The 19962-nt window shown below is 41.8% G+C and overlaps 1 protein-coding gene across 1 annotated transcript in view; it reads right to left on the bottom strand.

Moving 5' to 3' along the window:
* The window catches only part of ERAL1 (Era like 12S mitochondrial rRNA chaperone 1), a 96443-nt gene that overhangs the window by 72997 nt on the left and 3484 nt on the right, over window positions 1-19962 (bottom strand). The window contains exons 2-3 of the mRNA XM_077480397.1: window positions 9542-9706; window positions 2364-2491 (exon numbers count right to left, since the gene is read on the bottom strand). Coding sequence (XP_077336523.1) covers window positions 2364-2491; window positions 9542-9706 — 293 coding nt within the window. The remainder of the gene's footprint in view (window positions 1-2363; window positions 2492-9541; window positions 9707-19962) is intronic.

Raw genomic sequence — 19962 nt, forward strand, 5'->3', positions numbered from 1 at the left:
GCTGTGAAGGAATGAAAACCTGGAGCTCTCGCAAGGTCCCATTGCTCAAGGAAGGACATGTATAGGCCTGTCTTTTGTTTGCCAATGAACATCTGAAAGAATCAGAGTAGAACCGGGTGAAAGTGTTTTAGTCAGATGAAACTAAAATCGAGCGGTTTGCCATCAACTCAACTTGGCTGTGTTTGGAGGAGGAATGCTGCCTATGACTCCAAAAACACCATCCACACCCTCAAACATGGTGGTGGAAACATTATGCTTTGTGTACCCCAAAAATTAATCCCAGAAGAACGAATTAATTCCAAAACACGTTTGGGTTACAACGGGGGACCCCTTTAGTCAGCTTGTGTTATAAGCTGCTATTTTAGGATATATCCCACTGTTGTGGATACTTTTCCTCTGTATATGTAGAGTGTGTTTGTTATGTTATGCTGTATCACGTTTTATAAATACACTTGAATTTACAATTATATATTAATAAAATTGGAGTCCAGCCTTATTTTTACAACTTGCCTCTTTACTGCTTCAAAGTCCCTGAGGGGTTGCCCTTTCTGCTGCTATCTGAATGCAGTTTTGTATTTCTTCCATATTTGGGATGTTGGCAGCTTTTTTTGGTCATTCTATCCGGCTCTGCGCTCATATTTTCTCGACATTCAGTTAGAGACCTCCAGAAATGCAAGAGACTGGAGTAATGTAACTAAAATTGATGTTAAAGTTAAAAAGGCCCCAATGTGTTTACATCCTTTGAACAACAGGTTAATGGGGAAATCTCCATACACATCCATAGACAGCCAACGCCAAATGTTTTTCAAAATGCAAGTGTACTCAATACTGAACTTTGCAGTTAAGTTCCCATGGCTCAGGGGTACACAGATAAGTATAATTCACATTATTTCAGTTGTCTCACCCAACCAAGAGATTTTACATTCTGGGGGTACCTTGCTAACACTTTAAAAAGCTTCTTATTTCCTGAAAATCCTTACATGATCAAAACAGAGAGGAGACGGGACAGTTTGAAGTGTATATCAGGATGGTCTAGAGAAGGCCTCGGTAGCCATTTATATTATATCAACTACTGCCTAGGTGGTCATATTCTAGCTTGGCTTAATTATTACAGTAGGTCAGATTTAGTGACATGGCAAGATGCGACTATAGTGCTTCATACCTTGTAGAGCTGGGACGTAATCAAAGAGGTCTTCAAGAATGTATATAGTCGGTTATAGATTCTGATGTTGTAAAAATAATAGTTGCCTGGCTTTCATGCTGATCTTTCAACCCAAATGAGTCACTAAGCTGGAATATATGTCCTATAAGTGAGGCGAGAGTCTGAACTGCTGGCATATGTGCCTATTTTAGTGCTGGGACTTTGCAGTATTGTAGTGGTAGGATTAGCATGGCATCCAGTAAATTAGCATTTTCAGAAGGAATTCAACAATGGAAGTTTCAATGTTCCCAGCACAGGTTGGATTGCTAGCCACTCCTTCTGAAAAATCTAGTTGCCTAGTTATTGTATTGATGGATCCCCTGCTTACTTTCTAGATCACAGATTCTGAAAATACACCGATATTCTGACATCCATTTTCAGCATATTTATTCCAGGTCAAAAATTCAAAAAAAAGGGAAGCTGTGACCTGCTGCTACAGCTGTGCTGGAGTACAAGCAGCAAGAAGATGTCTGGAGGCATGGACAGGTAAGTATAATACAACTATTCTTATGTTATAGGACAGCAGGAAGGAAGGGATGAGGTTGAAGTAGAACTAAAAGACAAAAAAAAAAAAAAAAAAAACACCCAAAATGTTCCCAGGTATAATAGAGTAAGGGAGGGTTATAACCCCTTTTGGAAATCCCTCCAAAATGTGAGGGGATCCTTGGGTATCACTACATACATACACATATATATATATTATATATATTTATATATATATATATATATATATATATATATATATATATATATAGCATTTTGTTTGAATGAACAGAAAAGTAAATGGATCAAAAGCTTACTAAACCTAACTGGAGTTATGTAGTTTACGATTCTTATTCAATGCTATAATTTGGGTTGCATTGATTGAACGATCACATAGATATGTGTGGCCACCTTAAGCATTCTCCGCCTCAAGCCCAAAAAAACAAAAACAAAAAAAAAAGCTAAAAAGTCTGACTTTATTACTATGACAGGGTTTATCTTTTGCAAAGACAGCCTATTCTGTGTACCAACTTCCACTTACAATGCTGCATATAAAAAATAAAAAACAAACACACACACACACACACACACACACACACACACACACACACACACGTCTATGTAACCCTCTTGAATAACTTATATAGAATGCATTAAATGAGACTTCTTTATTGGATACCTTTCTGCCAAGTAGCTGATTGGATAATGTTGATTTTCCAGCATTGGGGGCGCCTATGATAGCAACTGTAAGGATTTTGGGGTTCTCTGGTTGATCTGGGGTATGTTTCAATAAACCATCTTGATCAGCTGTGGAGACAGACGGAAAATAATTTAATAAACAAAACTGCATAAAATTGACTAGATTACATAGAAGAAACCATAATAGCTCCCTATGTATGCATGCTTTTCTTCCTATTGACTCAAGCAAAGTCTTTTGACTAAAGCAATCAGGGAAAAAAAAAAAAAAAAAAAAAAAAAAAGGAAGAAGACTACAGTAAGTTTTAATATTTTGACTTGCTTAAAGCGGAACTCAAGCCTCAAATTTCAGTCTTGCACAGATGTATAGGCTCCTTTCCTGTACTGAAATGGCTTACTCCAATTTCACTGAACACTGTTAGCTTCTCACACTGTGCATTAGGAACTGCAGAAAGCGCCCTTACTTCCTCCCAGCCTTACTGTCCCTGGACCACTTCTTTAGTTTATTGTATTTTTCTTCTTTCAATTAAGTACACCTCAATTACATGTGCGTTCTCTAAGATGGTCTGCATGCAAATGAAACCTGTTTAGGAATGCCTACTCTCCAATCCGAACAGCCTTTTTTACCCCTTTAGTAAATTGACCCCAGTGCATCTCTAGGTTTTCTACTTGTAAAAAAAAAAAAAAAACTTTCTAAATAAAATTTAATAAAAAAATAAAAATAATGTTTTTATGGCTTGTGGCAAACTTTAGACAAGACTTTTTATGGATATCTTTGAGAAATGGCTTTCTTCTTGCCACTCTTCCATAAAGGCCAGATTTGTGCAGTGTACGACTGATTGTTGTCCTATGGACAGACTCTCCCACCTCAGCTGTAGTTCTCTGCAGTTCATCCAGAGTGATCATGGGCCTCTTGGCTGCATCTCTGATCAGTCTTCTCCTTGTCTGAGCTGAAAGTTTAGAGGGACGGCCAGGTCTTGGTAGATTTGCAGTGGTCTGATACTCCTTCCATTTCAAAATGATCGCTTGCACAGTGCTCCTTGGGATGTTTAACCACTTGCTTACTGGGCACTTAAACCCCCCCCATGCCCAGACCAATTTTCAGCTTTCAGCGCTGATGCAATTTGAATGACAATTGCGTGGGCATACAACACTGTACCCAAATGAAATTTTTATCATTTTTTTCCCACAAATAGAGCTTTCTTTTGGTGGTATTTAATTACAGCTGGGAGTTTTATTTTTTGCTAAACAAAAATGCATAAAAAAAAAAAAAAAAAAAAAATAAAATAAAAAATCATGTTTAATAGTTTGTTATAAAATTTTCAACCAGATCATTTTTCTCCTTCATTGAAGTGCGCTGATGAGGCGGCACCGATGGGCACAGATAAGGCGGCACTGATGGGCAAAGATGGGCACAGATAAGATGGCACGGATGGGTGGCACTAAGGGGCACTGATAGGTACCACTGATAGATGGGACTGATGGGCACTGATAGGTGGCTCCGATAGGTGGCACTGCTGGGCACTGATGGGCGGCACTGATGGGCACAGATGTGGCACTGGGGTGCAGCACCTTTGTTGAGGCAGTTTGTGGGCACTGCTGGGTGGCACTGTGGGCACTGCTGGGTGGCATTGACGGGGGGGCACTTATTTTTTATTGAGGTGGCACTGGCAGGGCTGGCCGTGATCGGCTCTTTTTTTTTTTAATAATAGCCGATTACCGGCTCCATTGTATCACATGATCAGCTGTCATTGGCTGACAGCTGATCATGTGATAAGGGGTCGGGATCGACCCCTTGCTCGGATCGGTGATCAGGCGAGTCTTATCAGGGGGCACGCAGGCCGCTTGTGCACGGGACGACCTCAATAGACGTAGTCCCGGCAAAGGAGGTCCGCGCTGTAGCCGTCATATGGCTATAGCGCGGGTCTCAAGTGGTTAAAGCTTGGGAAATCTTTTTGTATCCAAATCCGGCTTTAAACTTCTCCACAACAGTATTACGGACCTGCCTGGTGTGTTCCTTGGTCTTCATGATGCTCTCTGCGCTTTCAACAGAATCCTGAGACTATCACAGAGCAGGTGCATTTATACAGAGACTTGATTACACACAGGTGGATTCTATTTATCACCATCAGTCATTTAGGACAACATTGGATCATTCACAGATCCTCGCTGAACTTCTGGAGTGAGTTGGCTTCACTGAAAGTAAAGGGGCCGAATTATTTTGCACGCACCACTTTTCAGTTTTTTATTTGCTAAAAAAAGTTTAAAATATCCAATAGATTTCGTTCCACTTCACAATTGTGTCCCACTTGTTGGTGATTCTTCACGAAAAATTTAAATTTTATATATTTATGTTTGAAGCCTGAAATGTGGCAAAAGGTTGAAAATTTCAAGGGGGCCGAATACTTTCGCAAGGCACTGTATTTCTACTGACACACACAGCTTTTGTGTCCCAATATGTCCTGCGCGGGTCCCAGAATGCTTGCCGTGTGCCTTCAGGTACCCACACCAGCATGTCATATTGGGACATAGTGGCTGTATCCGTGCAGCCATGTGTTAGAATACAAATACATGGGATGCCGGCATGGGGATGCATCTAACACTTTAAAACAGTGTCACTATTTTAAACAAGGTTATGACTGTATGATATGTTAAATACATATATTTTAATACAAGTAAGCAACACCTTATTTTCTGGCAGTGCCCCTCCCGAGGCTAGACTCTGGATCCGCCCCTGTACAATTGGTTATTCATACACCTAACTTTAATCCTACAAAAACCGACTGTGTGCAAGTATAAGAATTGATGCTGGTTTGAAGCCAAAGGGTAGTCACACCAAATATTGATTTGATGTTAATTTTTCTTCTGTTTGCTCACTTTGCATTTTGTTTGATTGATAAAAAATAAATGTTTAACACTTCTATTTCTCAAAGAATTCTTTGTTTTTTTTCTACACATGCCTAAAAAAACATTTAAATAGCAGTTGCTCCAGAAACTCTGCTACTTTACAACATCCAATCATGTGCAAGCAAAAATGCTTTTTTTTTTTTTCCCCTTGCATGCGATTGGGAACTCTGCAAAGTGAAGCCTTACCTCATATACTAAGCTCTGGAGCAACAGCAATCTGTTTGTCTTTAGTAAATCAACCCCACTGTCACACAGAATAAAAACTAAAAAAAAAAAAAAAAAAAAAAAAAAAATACAGCACTAAAGACACAAGTTACAGTTAAATAAATACATCAATGTAGCACTTGTACCCCACTAACATATTTGCCAAACTAATAAATATCCCACAAGTAACGAGAGAAACTATCCAATTGGACCATATTGCAGCACACTTAAGTAGAGCATTGCGATAGAGGTATGTATGTTTCTCAAACAGAATATATTTATTCACTTCAGATTTCCTTCTCATGTACTGATAGCGGAGTAGAGGATACCCATCATCAATTTCAGATCCAAGTTGAAACAGTGATTAAAGTGTGTGTGAAGCCAATATTTTTTCCTTCTATAGTTCCCTCTGATATATAACATTAAAGTGATTGTAAGGGTTTTATTTTATTTTTTTTACATAACAGATATCATACTTACCTCCGCTGTGCAGCTCGTTTTGCACAGAGTGACCTCAAACCTCATCTTCTGGGGTCCCCCGGCGGCTCCTCCACACATAAGATAACCTCCAAGGGGAAGCGCTTCCCCGAGAGGGTTACCTTGCTGGGGTGCTCCCGTGTCCAGCATTCGCTGTCCATAGCCGCCGAATGTATGACTCAGCCTCACCCCCCACATCATTGATTTGATTGACAGCAGCGGAAGCCAATGGCTGCCCTGCTATCAATCTATCGGAGTAAGAGCCGAGAACCCCAGGCAGGAGGACAATGCATGTCCCCAGTGGCTCAGGTAAGTAAAAACGGGGGGGGGTTTCACTTTAATGCAAGGGGTACATAAAAGGTGAAAAAAAAAAAACACAAAGGTTTACAGCACCTTTAAGCTCCCCAATGGATGTCATTTCTGTCTCTTCTCCTGATGCGATAGCTGCAGGGGGAGGTGCTGGGAACCCCCCCCCTAACATCAGCTGAGGAGAGGAGTAGACCGGTGGGCAGTCACATGGGCGCCGAACAGCGCTCTGAAGTAAAACTATTATACTGCACATTTTTATAACTGACATCCACTGGGGAGCTGTTACAAATCAGAGGGAACTATAGAAGAAAAAACTGTTATTTTTAGCGGGGGGGGGGGGGGTGTCAGGCAGAGAGGAGGGAGAAGGACAGAGGGAGACACAGACACATCAGAGCAGGGCTGCGGATGATGGAGGCGCCTACTCTGACCACGGTGTCAGGGCTCGGCAGCCCTGATATATCGTGGTCAGCATACAGGGGGAAGGTATAGCCAGGCAGGATCAGACAGGTTTTACAGAGGGCCAAATGGAACAGCACAAAAACTGTACTGTACAATATGTAACAGGATACATTTTTATTCTTTTGGGGTTAACAAACGATTTAACTGAAACAGCTGTGCAGGTGACGTAAAACTGGGTGATGAACAGCCCAACTCTGCAACCAAGATGAAGTTATAAAAGACTTTCAGGTCACAGGTCATACACCATGGCAGAACTGAGCACAACAAGACACAAGGTAGTTTTAATGCATCAGCAAGGTCTCTCCCAGGAAAAGATTTCAAAGTAGACTGGGGTTTCAAGATGTGCTGTTCAAGCTCTTTTGAAGAAGCATTGGATGTATTGGATTCAGCTAGTTGGAAGTGTGTCAGAAATTATGATATCGCTGCAACCCAGGAGAAACACACCACCATCTTGGTCCACCCTGTGCTCCAGACCAAACACAGCAGCTGGGAGCCAGTGCCTGGGGGAAAAAAAAAAGAAGAAGAGCAGACACCCTCTGCCCCCTGGCCTGCAGCAATGAGGGAGAGACAATCAAGGATCAGACAAATGCTTGAAGATGGGGGGGGTGTTTGCTAACCCACCAGTTGGAGCGAAACCTCAGGCTAAAAAGGACCCCCAGGAGGTCCTCCAATTACCCTGTCCTGAAGCTACCTAACCTCGCTAAAAGCTTGTAGAGGCAGTCAAACGGGAAGGCCCTTGCAACTAGCAGAGAGCCTAGAAGAAAATAAACTGCTTGTAGCTCCTTTTGGTCTGGAAGAAACACTAGAACTGACGCATGCAGGTAGGAGTAAACTGTTTGCAGGTGGGAGGAGTCTACTCTCTCAGGTGCGGCCCTAGAAGACAACTTGAGAAATCACTGTACTTTTTACATTTTACAGCTGTTCCGGTCCCATGCTGAAGCTGTCAGAGGTGGCTTCAGTGTGTGGGAGTGTGCAAGAGTGGTAGCAAACAAGGGAAGCCCCATAGTAACTCTATTGTGACATCACTTCCCAGCTGTTGTCGGTTTTCTCCTGCACACAGCATCAGCTGCTGGGAACCGGCTTCAGAAAAGGTAAGTATAGCAATTTTTGCTTTACAGGGTTAGCTAGATTAAAGTGTTACTAAACCCAGTAATATGAAAATAATCTGCTCCCCTGCAGTTCCCACAGCTTAGACATTTTTTACATTTAATTACTGCCACTATATACCTTTTTGGCTGATCTGTATACTATGGTCACATGATAAACTGCAGGGTTTGCCCGAGTGCTTAGTATTCAGGTAGGAGGAGGAGATTTCCAGTACAGTCTGTGTCCTCATGCTGTTATGGGAGGCGGATCATCCATGAATCAAGATGTCCCACCCACTGTGTTCTTTAGTTATTGGGCGCGGAGGAGGAGGGTGGGACTGGGCTGTCATTTAGGATCTGTATACAGGCCCACATGTCTGATGTCAATACCATATGACCGGAAAAACTGAGCATGTGCAGCTTTACTACCCTCACTGTGTGTTATCTGGCCTTGCCAAGAGAGACCCTGCAGGGGGGGGGGGGGAGAGAGATCTGTGCAGAGAGGAGCTTTTTTACACAATGCAGAGTATTAACCCCTTAAGTTTCACAGCGAGTATAACAAGCATGCTAGTCTGCATATACAGACAGATTTTACTGTTGGGGGTTTAGTAGATTTAGTAACACTTTAAGCTTAGAATGTGGCTGAGAGTAGGTTAAGACTGGAATTTTACTTTATGCAGCAGATGAAAGACACATCATACTTACTTCCCTTCGACATCGGAAGTTGTCCAGAAGTGCCATTAGCACAAAACTGTCAGAACAAGCAAGACCCAGGTACACCTAACTACAGTCTGAGAAATCTGGCCAGAAATGGTCTTCATTGAAGAATTGCGGCCAAAAAGCCATACCTCCAATGTTTGAAAAAGGCTAAAAAACGCAACTATGCATGAAAACAGAGGGACTGGGGTGCAGAAAAAATGGCAGCCATTGCTCTGGACTGAGGAGTTAAAATGTGAAATATCTGGATTTAGCAGGAGGCAATTTGTTCGCCAAAGAGCTGGAATGACGTGCAATAATGAGTGTCACAGGCAACAGTGAAGCATGGAGGTTCCTTTGCAAATTAAATAAATTCTGCAGCAGGACAAATACCCCATACATACAGGCAATGTCATTCAGAACTATCTTCAGGATAAAGAACAAAGGAGTCCTGGAAGTGATGGTTTGGCCCCCAACAGAGCCCTGATCTCATCATCATGGTGTCTGCCTGGGTTTACATGAAAAGACAGAAGGATTTGAGGCAGCCTACATCCACAGAAGATCTGTGGTTTGTTCTCCAAGGTGTCTGGAACAACCTACCTGCCGTGTATCTAGAAAAAAAATAATGCTGTTTTGAAGGCAATGGGTGGTCACACCAAATATTGACTTGATTTGGATTTCTCTTCCGTTCATTTACTTTCCATTTTGTTAATTGATAAAAGTACTAAACACTTCTTTTTCTGAAAGCATGCTTAACATTTACAGCATTTTTTCACAAATGCCTAAAACCTTTGCAAAGTAGTGCATATGTTAAATACAATAGCAAACATTATAGAGAAAGCATGTAAAAAAAAAAAAAAAAAAATTGAAAGTCCAATTAAAAATTGCTTTATGGTAAGAAAAAACGAAAAAAAAAAAAAAAACCTGTACTTCACCTTTAGTGCGAGAAAATGTGCAATATATTAATAGGTGTTGTAGCCATATACCCTCCCAGACAGTAATAGGAAACATTTGTAGTTTTTACCTTTATTAAAGGAAACCGCTGGTGGCTGTGGAGTGAGACCATGTTCTGCAGGCTGCTCCTGGCTCACCCCCAGCAAACTCCCAATAGCAGATTCCTTTCCATGCAGACATGCTGCAAATGTGGCTATCCTCAGAGGCTCTCGCTTCCTTACAAGTATGACACAGGCTAAAAACAGAAAAATAAAAGTTTGTGAAAATCTGTGGTAGCAATAACATATATTATGGAAAAAAATAAAATAAATTATATCCACCACTGCAAAATGGAAGAATACATACCATACAAGTGTGCCGTTTCAGTATACGGTAATTGCAAAACTGTCTTAAGCTGGCCATAGATTACTCTCTTTTTAATCAGCCAGTAGGCTGATTTTTTTTTTTTTTTTTTTTAAGGATTCCTCCATCCACACAAGCAAGGTGGATAGTGGAATCCTCCCTGCTGAGACACTGTATTGTGACAGCGGGGACCCCCTACAGTCAGAATCCACTGGCTGCAGTTGCTGATTGAGAAAACATTTCCAACATTCTCTTTTAATAGAAGTCGATCGTCGGGAGGGGCTACACATGGATCAATATTTGGCCAGTCACTGCAGAACCACACGAATTTTGATTCATCTATGGCCAACTTTGGGTTCGACTTCAAAAGACTTAGTGCAAAGTAATTTACAGGTCCACTTTCTTATAGGGCTGCAACTGACAATTTTAATAAATCGATTAGTTGGCTGAATATTGTTTCAATTAATCTGATAATAAAAACTAAAAAAAAAAAAGTGTGGTGTATAATTTAGTTAATATGTAAAGTTAAAAAAAAAAAAAAAAAAAAAAAAAATTAATTTTAAGAACATTCATTCAATTTTCGGTCAGTGCGGTCACATCAATGTTCGTTTTTTACCACGGTGAAGGGAAAATTCCAAGAAACAGAATAGAAAACTTCTTGGTCAAATGAATTTTCAGACAGTGTATGTGGTTTTCATTCAGAAATTACATTCATGCTAAAAAGCAAGAGAATTTTTGAAACAACATTCTTTAATTCAGCGAATGCACAAAGATTTATCGCATGAATATTCTTGTCTGAAAATCGATAAGTGTATGGCCAGCATAAGGCTTGGTTCACACTTCACACCTATGCAGTTTGCTTTTGATCTGTTTCTACAGTGCTTTTTGCTGTGCGTTATGCATTTTTGCACACGCGATTTAGAACCACTCCCTTCCTGCCCAGAACTACATGTCCCATCAGGCATTGCTCTTCACATGTTCTCAGGCACTTATGGACATTTATGGATGGTGTACTGAGTTGTATGTGTGCTGCACTGTATTTCCTGATATGTAAACAAATAATGCATTCTGTATGCAGGCCAACTAATCGATTATTATTATACAGGATTTATATAGCGCCAACAGTTTGCACAGCGCTTAACATAATGAAGGTAAACTTTACAGTTACATTACAATTTGGTACAAGAGGAATCAGAGGGCCCTGCTCGTTAGAGCTTACAATCTAGGAAGGGAGGGTAAAATGATACAAAAAAGGTAATAGCTGTGGAGCTGATGGAGAAAGTAAAACAGTGTATTAGTTAGAAGCAGGATAAGCTTCTTTAAAGCGAAGGGTTTTCAGGGATTGTCTAAAGATGGATAGATTAGGGGACAGTCAGACAGATTGGGGTAGGGAGTTCCAAAGGATGGGAGAAGCTCTGGAGAAATCCTGTAGGCGAGCATGGGAGGAGGTGACAATGGGAGCTAGAGAGCCAGGAGGTCTTGGGAGGACCGAAGAGAGCGGCTTGGTTGGCATTTTGAGTCTAGGTTAGTGATGTACCTGGGGGCAGAGTTGTGGACGGCTTTGTAAATTGTTAGTCCTTTGAATTTTATTTGTTTGGTGAGTGGAAGCCAGTGCAGGGATTGGCAGAGAGACGTGGAGGACACTGAACGGTTGGTAAGGTGGAAGAGTCTGGCAACAGCATTCATTATGGACTGAAGGGGGGATAGTCTATGTAAAGGTAGTCCAACGAGGAGTGAGTTGCAGTAGTCGAGGCAAGAGGTGACCAGGGAGTGAATTAGAAGCTGTTGTGATGTCATTTGTTAAAAAGGGGCGTATTCTAGAGATGTTGCGGAGGCTGAGGTGGCATGATTTGGGCAGGGATTGGATGTGGGCCTGAATGGACAGTTAAGAGTCCAGGGTTACCCTTAGCACCCTGGTATGTGGGGATGGGACTGATAGTTGTGCCATTGATCTTGACAGAGAAGTCAGGGGAAGGGGCACGTGGGGGAGGAAATATTATGATCTTGGTTTTAGATTCAGTTTGAGGAAGTGGTGCGACATCCAGGCTGATAGGTCGGTTAGTAAATCAGTCATGTATGAGGAGACTGATGGGGTGAGCTGAGGGGTAGAGAGATAGATGATTTGGGAGTCATCGGCATATACATGGTAGTAGAAGCCATGGGAGGCTGTAGATCAAGAATAGTAGAGGCCCAAAGGACAGAACCTTGGGGGATCCCAATGGTAAGAGGTGTTGGAGAGGAGGAAGGTAAGATTCGAAACAACGGAGAGCACAGCCATGGATATTTTCATAATCGATTAGTTGTTTCGGCCATACTTTCTTACATAGTCTGCCTTCAAATGTAACAAGGTTCTGGGCATCATTGAAGTACCACAGGTGCAGTACGCACTTACACAATTAAAACATTGCTAACTGACTGGCTGTTGTGCATTAACACAAAACACATCACAACACATTTATGGCAAGTGCCATTACTCTGACCCACTAGCCTGAAAGGATAACAGTACTTTTGTACAATTATCCATTAAAGAGGAAGTAAACTCTGAGTTTACTTCCTCTTTCATTCCCTGCAAAGGCAAAGCATAATGGACTACTATGCATCGCATAGTAGTCCATTATGTGTCACTTACCTGACACAGGAGCCAGCGAAGTCGCCGCTGTCCCCTGTAGTCCGCCGCATCCATCTTGTTGGTGGCGTCTCGCAGCTCCGCCGCTGTCATTCGGCGAAGCCGCGATGACGTCACTCCCGCGCATGCGCACGGGAGTCGACGCGCGCGGCAGCTCCATTCTTGGAAATGCCGCGCTCAGTGCGCCTGCGCGCCGCTGTCTACGGCGCATGCGCCGTAGACAGCGGTGCCCGTTTTCGGGCAAATATCTCCTAAACCATATAGGTTTAGGAGATATTTCTTGGACCTACAGGTAAGCCTTAATCTAGGCTTACCTGTAGGTCAAAGTGGTTTGTAAGGGTTTACAACCACTTTAAAAGACCAGGTTGGGGGTAGGGGCGCCACAATTTTTCACAATTCCCATCCTGCCCTCGGACAATACCATTTGCACTTCCATGGTAGTTGGATAAAGGTGTAGGTGCTACCTGTGTGAAAATAAATGCTGGAGTATTTTCCTGATACTCATTAGAACTGGAGGAAGTGACTTGGACAAGCTAGAAGACATTTTCAATGTAACAGAACAAGTCCAGTATAATGAGATTATCCACTAGACGAATGAAAAGTACCACTAAATCTTGTTCACTGAATGTTCAAGCTCCTAAAACACACACACACACACACACGCACGCGATCTCACAAAAGTGAGTACACCCCTTATATTTTTGTATATAATTTTATTATATTTTTTCATGTGACAACACTGAAGAAATTACACTTTTCTACAATGTAAAGTAGTGAGTGTACAGCTTGTATAACAGTGTAAATGTCCTGTCCCCTCAAAATACCTCATGGCAAAGAGCTCTCTGAGGATCTGAACAAAAGAGAATTGCTCCTCTACATAAAGATGGCCTAGGCTATAAGAAGATTGCCAAGACCCTGAAACAGCTGCAGTACAGTGGCCAAGACCATACAGCGATTTAACAGGACAGGTTCCACTCAGAACAGGCCTTGCCATTGTCAACCAAAGAAGTTGAGTGCACGTGTACAGCGTCATATCCAGAGGTTGTCTTTGGGAAATAGACCTATGCATGCTGCCAGCATTACTGCAGAGGTTGAAGGGGGGGGCTCAGACCATACACCGGGGGTGCTCAGACCATACATCGCACACTGTATAAAATTGGTCTGCATGGCTGTCATCCCAGAAGGAAGACTCTTCTAAAAAGAGTGCTGCTGGCACTGGGGAGCTACAGTTCATTGAGGGAACCATGAATGCCAACATGTACTGCGACTTACTGAAGAAGAGCATGATCCCCTCTCTTCAGGGACTGGGCCATAGGGGGATATTCCAACATGATAACAACCCCAAACACCTCCAAGATGACCACTGCCTTGCTAAAGAATCTGAGGGTAAAGGTGATGCACTGGCCAAGCATGTCTCCAGACCTAAACTCTACTGAGCATCTGTGGGGCGTTCTCAAACAGAAGGTGGAGGAGCGCAAGGTCTCCAACGTCCACCAGCTCCGTAATGTCGTCATGGAGGAGTGGAAGAGGACTCCAGTGGCAACCTGTGAAGCTCTGGTGAACTCCGTGCCCACGAGTGTTAAGGCAGTACTGGAAAATAATGGTGGCCACACAAAATATTGACACTTTGGACCCAATTTGGACATTTTCACTTGTTTCCAGAGGTTTAGACATTAAATTGCTGTGTGTTGAGTTATTTTGAGGGGACAGCAAATTTATACTGTTATACAAGCTGTACTGTTGGAAGGCAACTTGATTTAATATCATATTTCTGGAGTTTCTTTCTGATTGATACAACCAAGCATTTGCTTTCCTGGGGGTGGCCTGGAATCTCTTTGAACAGCTCTTGGCTCCAGACAGTCTGTTGCTATAACACAAACTTGAAAGCGACCATAGCTGACAAGATGATTAGGGGTGCAACAGATCAAAAAACTCACGGATCGGATCGTTCCTCGGATCAAAGTCACGGATCGGATCATTTTTCGGATCAGTAAAAAATAATTGAATTTGCAAAAACCTGTGAAAATTCCACCACCGTATAGTCCCCACTGTAATATCCATGTCATCTCCCCCACTGTAATGGACATCTTCCCCACTGTAATATTGGCAGAGTATGGCTGGGTATCACTGAGTATGGCTGGATGTGACTGCAATTGTCACAAAGCAGCGCTGTGGGCACTACAGATCCAGCCCACAGCGTTGCTGCCATCCAATCTCTCCCCTCCACTGTACAGATTAGTACACAGAGGGGAGAGATGAACTGGCGTCATGACATGATGCCGGTTTGTTTACAAATGATCGCTCATCATTTGACGGAGCGATTACATTGTAAACGGCCGCCGGGTGTACCAGGATGGCCGCCACTCTGGAGCTAGGCCGAAGCCGTGGCCTTTCTTAAGGCCAAGGCAGCGGAACACTCCATGGATACACGGGGTGTACCGATCCGAACAGGGTGACCGGTTCGGATCACGGATGATCCGTTGCACCCCTAAAGGTGAGGAATGTCCTGCTATAGAAGATCAAAAGTATTGAAGATTGACCAGGATACATAGACAAGGACAATGCTGTCCCTAGAGTCCAATACAGCAGGACGGACAGTAAAATATATTGAGGAGGACAGCCTCATAAATACTGATTCATCGAAAGTCTAGATGGGATGGCAATGGGTCTGGTCTGGATGGTATATGATTGAAGTATTAGGCTACTTTCACACTGAGGTGCTTTACAGGTGCTACAGCACTAAAAATAGAGCCTGTATAGCGCCCCTCCCATGTTAAAGCAGCGGTGCACTAGCAGGACGATACAAAAAGTCCTGCAAGCCGCATCTTTGGAGCACTGTAGGAGAGGTGTGTATTCAGCGCTCCTAATGTGCCCCTTCCTATTGAAAGCAATGGGACAGCGCCGCTAAACCGCCGGCATATCGCCACTGCAGTGTCGCTATGTGAGCAGTTTTAACCCTTTTCCGCTGCTAGCGGGGGGGTTAAAAACCACCACGATAGCGGCGCTAAAACGATGGTAACACACCAAAAAAAAAAATAATAAAATCTGAAAGTAGCCTAAAGGACTGAACAAGTTAAAGAGCCATCTCTGTCTCTACTCTTATCACTCTTGGCTCTCTCTCCACCATTTTTGAGCCTCATGGCTATCTCTCTTTGCCATCTGAGCCCAGACAGATGATACAAAGCATTGCGATAAGTATCTTTGATATTCTTGTATTATGTGTTCTGTTGGTATATGTTTGTAATATATCTTTCTTTAATATTTTCATGTTAGCGTTTCCTATATTCTTGGGAAATATATAAGACCTTGTTTTATTAAGCAGTGTGCTTGGCTTCATAGCTAACCCTGTATTATTTTGATATCAACAGTAATGTGATTAGCTTTAATAGACTAGCTAACTATAGGAATAAACAAGGTAAAAGTGCAATAGATAGAGGGAATCCGTAATCACCCTTGAATAAAATTTATTTGCACCAATTACTTCATGTACTACTTTACATTGTAGCAAAGTGTCGTTTCCTCAGTGTTGTCACATGAAAAGTTATAATAAAATATTTACAAAAATAAGAGGGGGTGTATATATATATTTTATACATACACACACACCCTTAAATTTTTCACTCTGTTATATTGCAGCCATTTGCTAAAATCATTTAAGTTAATTTTTTTCCTCATTAATGTGCACACAGCACCCCATATTTACAGAAAAACACAGAATTGTTGAAATTTTTGCAGATTTATTAAAAAAGAAAAACTGAAATATCACATGGTCCTAAATATTCAGACCCTTTACTGTGACACTCATTTAACTCAGGTGCCGTCCATTTCTTCTGATCATCCTTGAGATGGTTCTACACCACGGATATGCAATTAGCGGACCTCCAGCTGTTGCAAAACTACAAGTCCCATCATGCCTCTGCCACTGGGTGTCAGGCTTGTGGCTGTCAGAGTCTTGCTATGCCTCATGGGACTTGTAGTTCTGCAACAGCTGGAGGTCCGCTAATTGCATATCCCTGTTCTACACGTTCATTTGAGTCCAGCTGTGTTTGATTATACTGATTGGACTTTATAAGGAAAGCCACACACCTGTCTATATAAGACCTTACAGCTCACAGTGCATGTCAGAGCAAATGAGAATAATGAGGTCAAAAAGGAACTGCCTGAAGAGCTCAGAGATAGAAGTATGGCAAGGCACTGATCTGGCCAAGGTTACAAAAAAAAATTCTGCTGCACTTATGGTTCCTAAGAGCACAGTGGCCTCCATAATCCTTAAAAGGAAGACGTTAGGGGCGACCAGAACCCCTCCTAGAGCTGGCTGTCTGGCCAAACTGAGCTATCAGGGGAGAAGAGCCTTGGTGAGAGAGGTAAAGAACCCAAAGATCCCTCTGGCTGAGCTCCAGAGATGCAGTCGGGAGATGGGAGAAAGTTGTAGAAAGTCAGCCATCACTGCGGCCCTCCACCAGTTGGGGCTTTATGGAAGAGTGGCCTGACGGAAGCCTCTCCTCAGTGCAAGACACATGAAAGCCCACATGGAGTTTGCTTAAAAAAAAAAAAAAAAACACCACCTGAAGGACTCCAAGATGGTGAGAAAAAAAAAAAAAAAGAATCTCTGGTCTGATTAACTTTTTGGCCTTAATTCTAAGCAGTATATGTGGAGAAAACCAGGCACTGCTAATCACCTGTGCAATACAGTCCCAACAGTGAAGCATGGTGGTGGCAGCCTCATGCTGTGGGGGTGTTTTTCAGCTGCAGGGACAGGACTGGATGCAATCGAGAGAAAGGCCTCATGCACACGAGACGCAGGTGAAAACTCTGCTCAAAAAAAGCTGAAAACGCGCGTTTTGCCACGTTTGCATGCCGCATTTACGTTTATAAGCGTTTATAAAGATATCATGTAGACCCTCCCCAAGCTCTCAAAGCATGTTTTTTTTAACTATTTCTGCTATTTTTATCAGAGTGAGCAGCAGCAGCATAGAGAGCAGTTGTACACTTGCATTTGCCTCTCTTTCTGTGGTATATATTTTGAAATGGATCCCATATTGAATATATGTCAGGAAATGCTCCTGATGTTACTCTTGATGAGACAGCAACATCATCGCAAATTTCGTGAGAGGTCCAGAGTCAGAGCTCATCGATATTGGACCCATCCGTGGATGGGACAGTGAATGTCCGTTGGATATTTCACAAACATGTATGTGCAGCTCCGTACCTACCCCGACAAGTTTTTTAATTTTAGCCGGATGTCCATTGTCACATTTGATCTGCTCTTAGAAAAAGTACGACCTGGTCTGACATTCATGGACACCAATATGAGAAACAGTGTGTCACCAAAGGAAAGTCTGTTGGTAACGATCAGGTATGTGTATATATTTATAAAATATATTTATCTATAGATGTACAGATTAATTTTTTTCTCTGTCCTTTATTTAAAAAAAAAAAATAATGTCTATTTATAGCAAATTATCCAATTTTTTTAAATACCTAAAATTTTCTTGTGGCAATTTTTAAAATGTTTTCATTATTTCTAAATATAAAACAATATTAAAATAGTTTTTTTTTCATATATCTTTTTTTATTCATTTTTTCTAGTTTCAAATTGTTTTATTTAAAAGCAAATCTATGTTAATTCGATTTTTTATAATTGTTTTAAATTTATTTGGCCAATTTTTTTATATATTTTTTATCGTGAAATATGTATTGATTAATAGATTTTAATTCTTTGCTGCTGTATATGGTAGTATAATATTTTTTAATGCCTTATTAAAATATCCAGAATCCTAACCATTCATCCTAACCCTAACCACTAACCCTACCCCTAACCAATAACCCTAACCCTAACCCTTACACTAACCCTAACCCTAAACCTAATCCAACCCTTAATCCTAAACAATAACCCTAACCCTAACGGATAACCACTTACCATAAACACCCAACCCTAATGACCAAATTACATTGCCGCAGATGGTCACCGTTGACTTTGAGGCCATGTATCTCTGATGCAGAAAAGTGCATGACATTTTGCGACCCGACTTTAGGGCCCCCTATCTCTGGGTCACTTGGTGATAGGAACCTCAAATTTGGATATGTTGTAGTGCTAGTGTCTGCATACCGAATTTGGGGTTCCTGGCAGTAAGTGGCCCCAAGATACGGGCCCCCAAATTCGGGTCGCAAAATGTCATTCTCAGATCATATTTCTGAGTTTTCAGGTCCAAAAAAATTGGGTTCCTTTAAAAGCGCTTATAAAACGCAAACGCGGCTAAACGCGGGTGCCGCGTTTCACTGCGTTTTGCATCTGAAACGTGGAAATTTTTGCTTCTGGAAAAACGAGGTTAAACGCAACTGCATAAAATCGGCAAAAAAACGGGACTGTGTGCATGGACACATAGGATACCATTGAATGATTTCAGGGGCAGTTGAAAAAAAGTGTCCAACTGCATCTGAACACGCGTTTAACAGCGTCTCGTGTGCATGAGGCCAAAGACGAATGTGCCCAAGTACAGGGATATCCTGGACGAAAACCTTCTCCAGAGTGCTCAGGACCACAGACTGGGTCGAAGGATTACCTTCCAACAAAACAATGACCCTAAGCCCATAGCTAAAATAACGAAGGAGTGGCTTCACAACCCCGTGATTGTTCTTGAATGGACCAGCTAGAGCCCTGACTTAATACCAATTGAGCATCTCTGGAGAGACTTAAAAATGGCTGTCCACCAACGTTTACCATCCAACCTGACAGAAATGGAGAGGATCTTCAAGGAGGAATGGCAGAGGATCCCCAAATCCAGGAGTGAAAAAGCATTTTTCCCAAAAAGAGTCATGGCTTTATTAGATCAAAAGGGTGCTTCTACTAAATACTGAGCAAATTGGTCTGAATACTTAGGAGCATGTGATATTTCAGTTTTTCTTTTTTAATAAATCTGCAAAAATGTCAATAATTTTGTGTTTTTGTGTCAATATGGGGGTGCTGTGTGCACATTAATGAGGAAAAAAATGAACTTAAATGATTTTAGCAAATGGCTGCAATATAACAAAGAGTGAAAAATTTAAGGGGGTCTGAATACTTTCCGTCCCCACTGTATATATTATATTTATTATACATACTCATATATACACACACACACACACACACACACACACACATTATGTATAAAACCTATAGACGCAGGTTTACAATATGTTCCAAACTTTGCTTGACACCCCCTTACCTCAAAAATCTGTGTGAAGGGCATCCTAACCTACAGCCAGAAGGTCTTTTGAAATCACAATTTAACCTCATGATCCATGTTTTAAAGGCCACAAAAACTATTGCAATGGTTTGGCTTTTCAAGCCAGTGGCCAAGGTCAAAGCTAGGTTCATTGGACATTCTCAACGAGAAACTGACAATGAATAGACATAGTGGGGTTGATTTACTAAAACTGGAGAATGCTAAATCTGATGCAGCTGTGCATAGTAGCTAATAGGGATCGACCGATTATCAGTGCAGCTGATATTCACTTTTTTTGAAGTATCGGTATGAGGCACA

Source organism: Lithobates pipiens, unplaced genomic scaffold (assembly GCF_037356315.1).
Source record: "Lithobates pipiens isolate NorthernLeopardFrog02 unplaced genomic scaffold, aLitPip1_a1.2 Scaffold_16, whole genome shotgun sequence".
Lineage (NCBI taxonomy): Eukaryota > Metazoa > Chordata > Amphibia > Anura > Ranidae > Lithobates > Lithobates pipiens.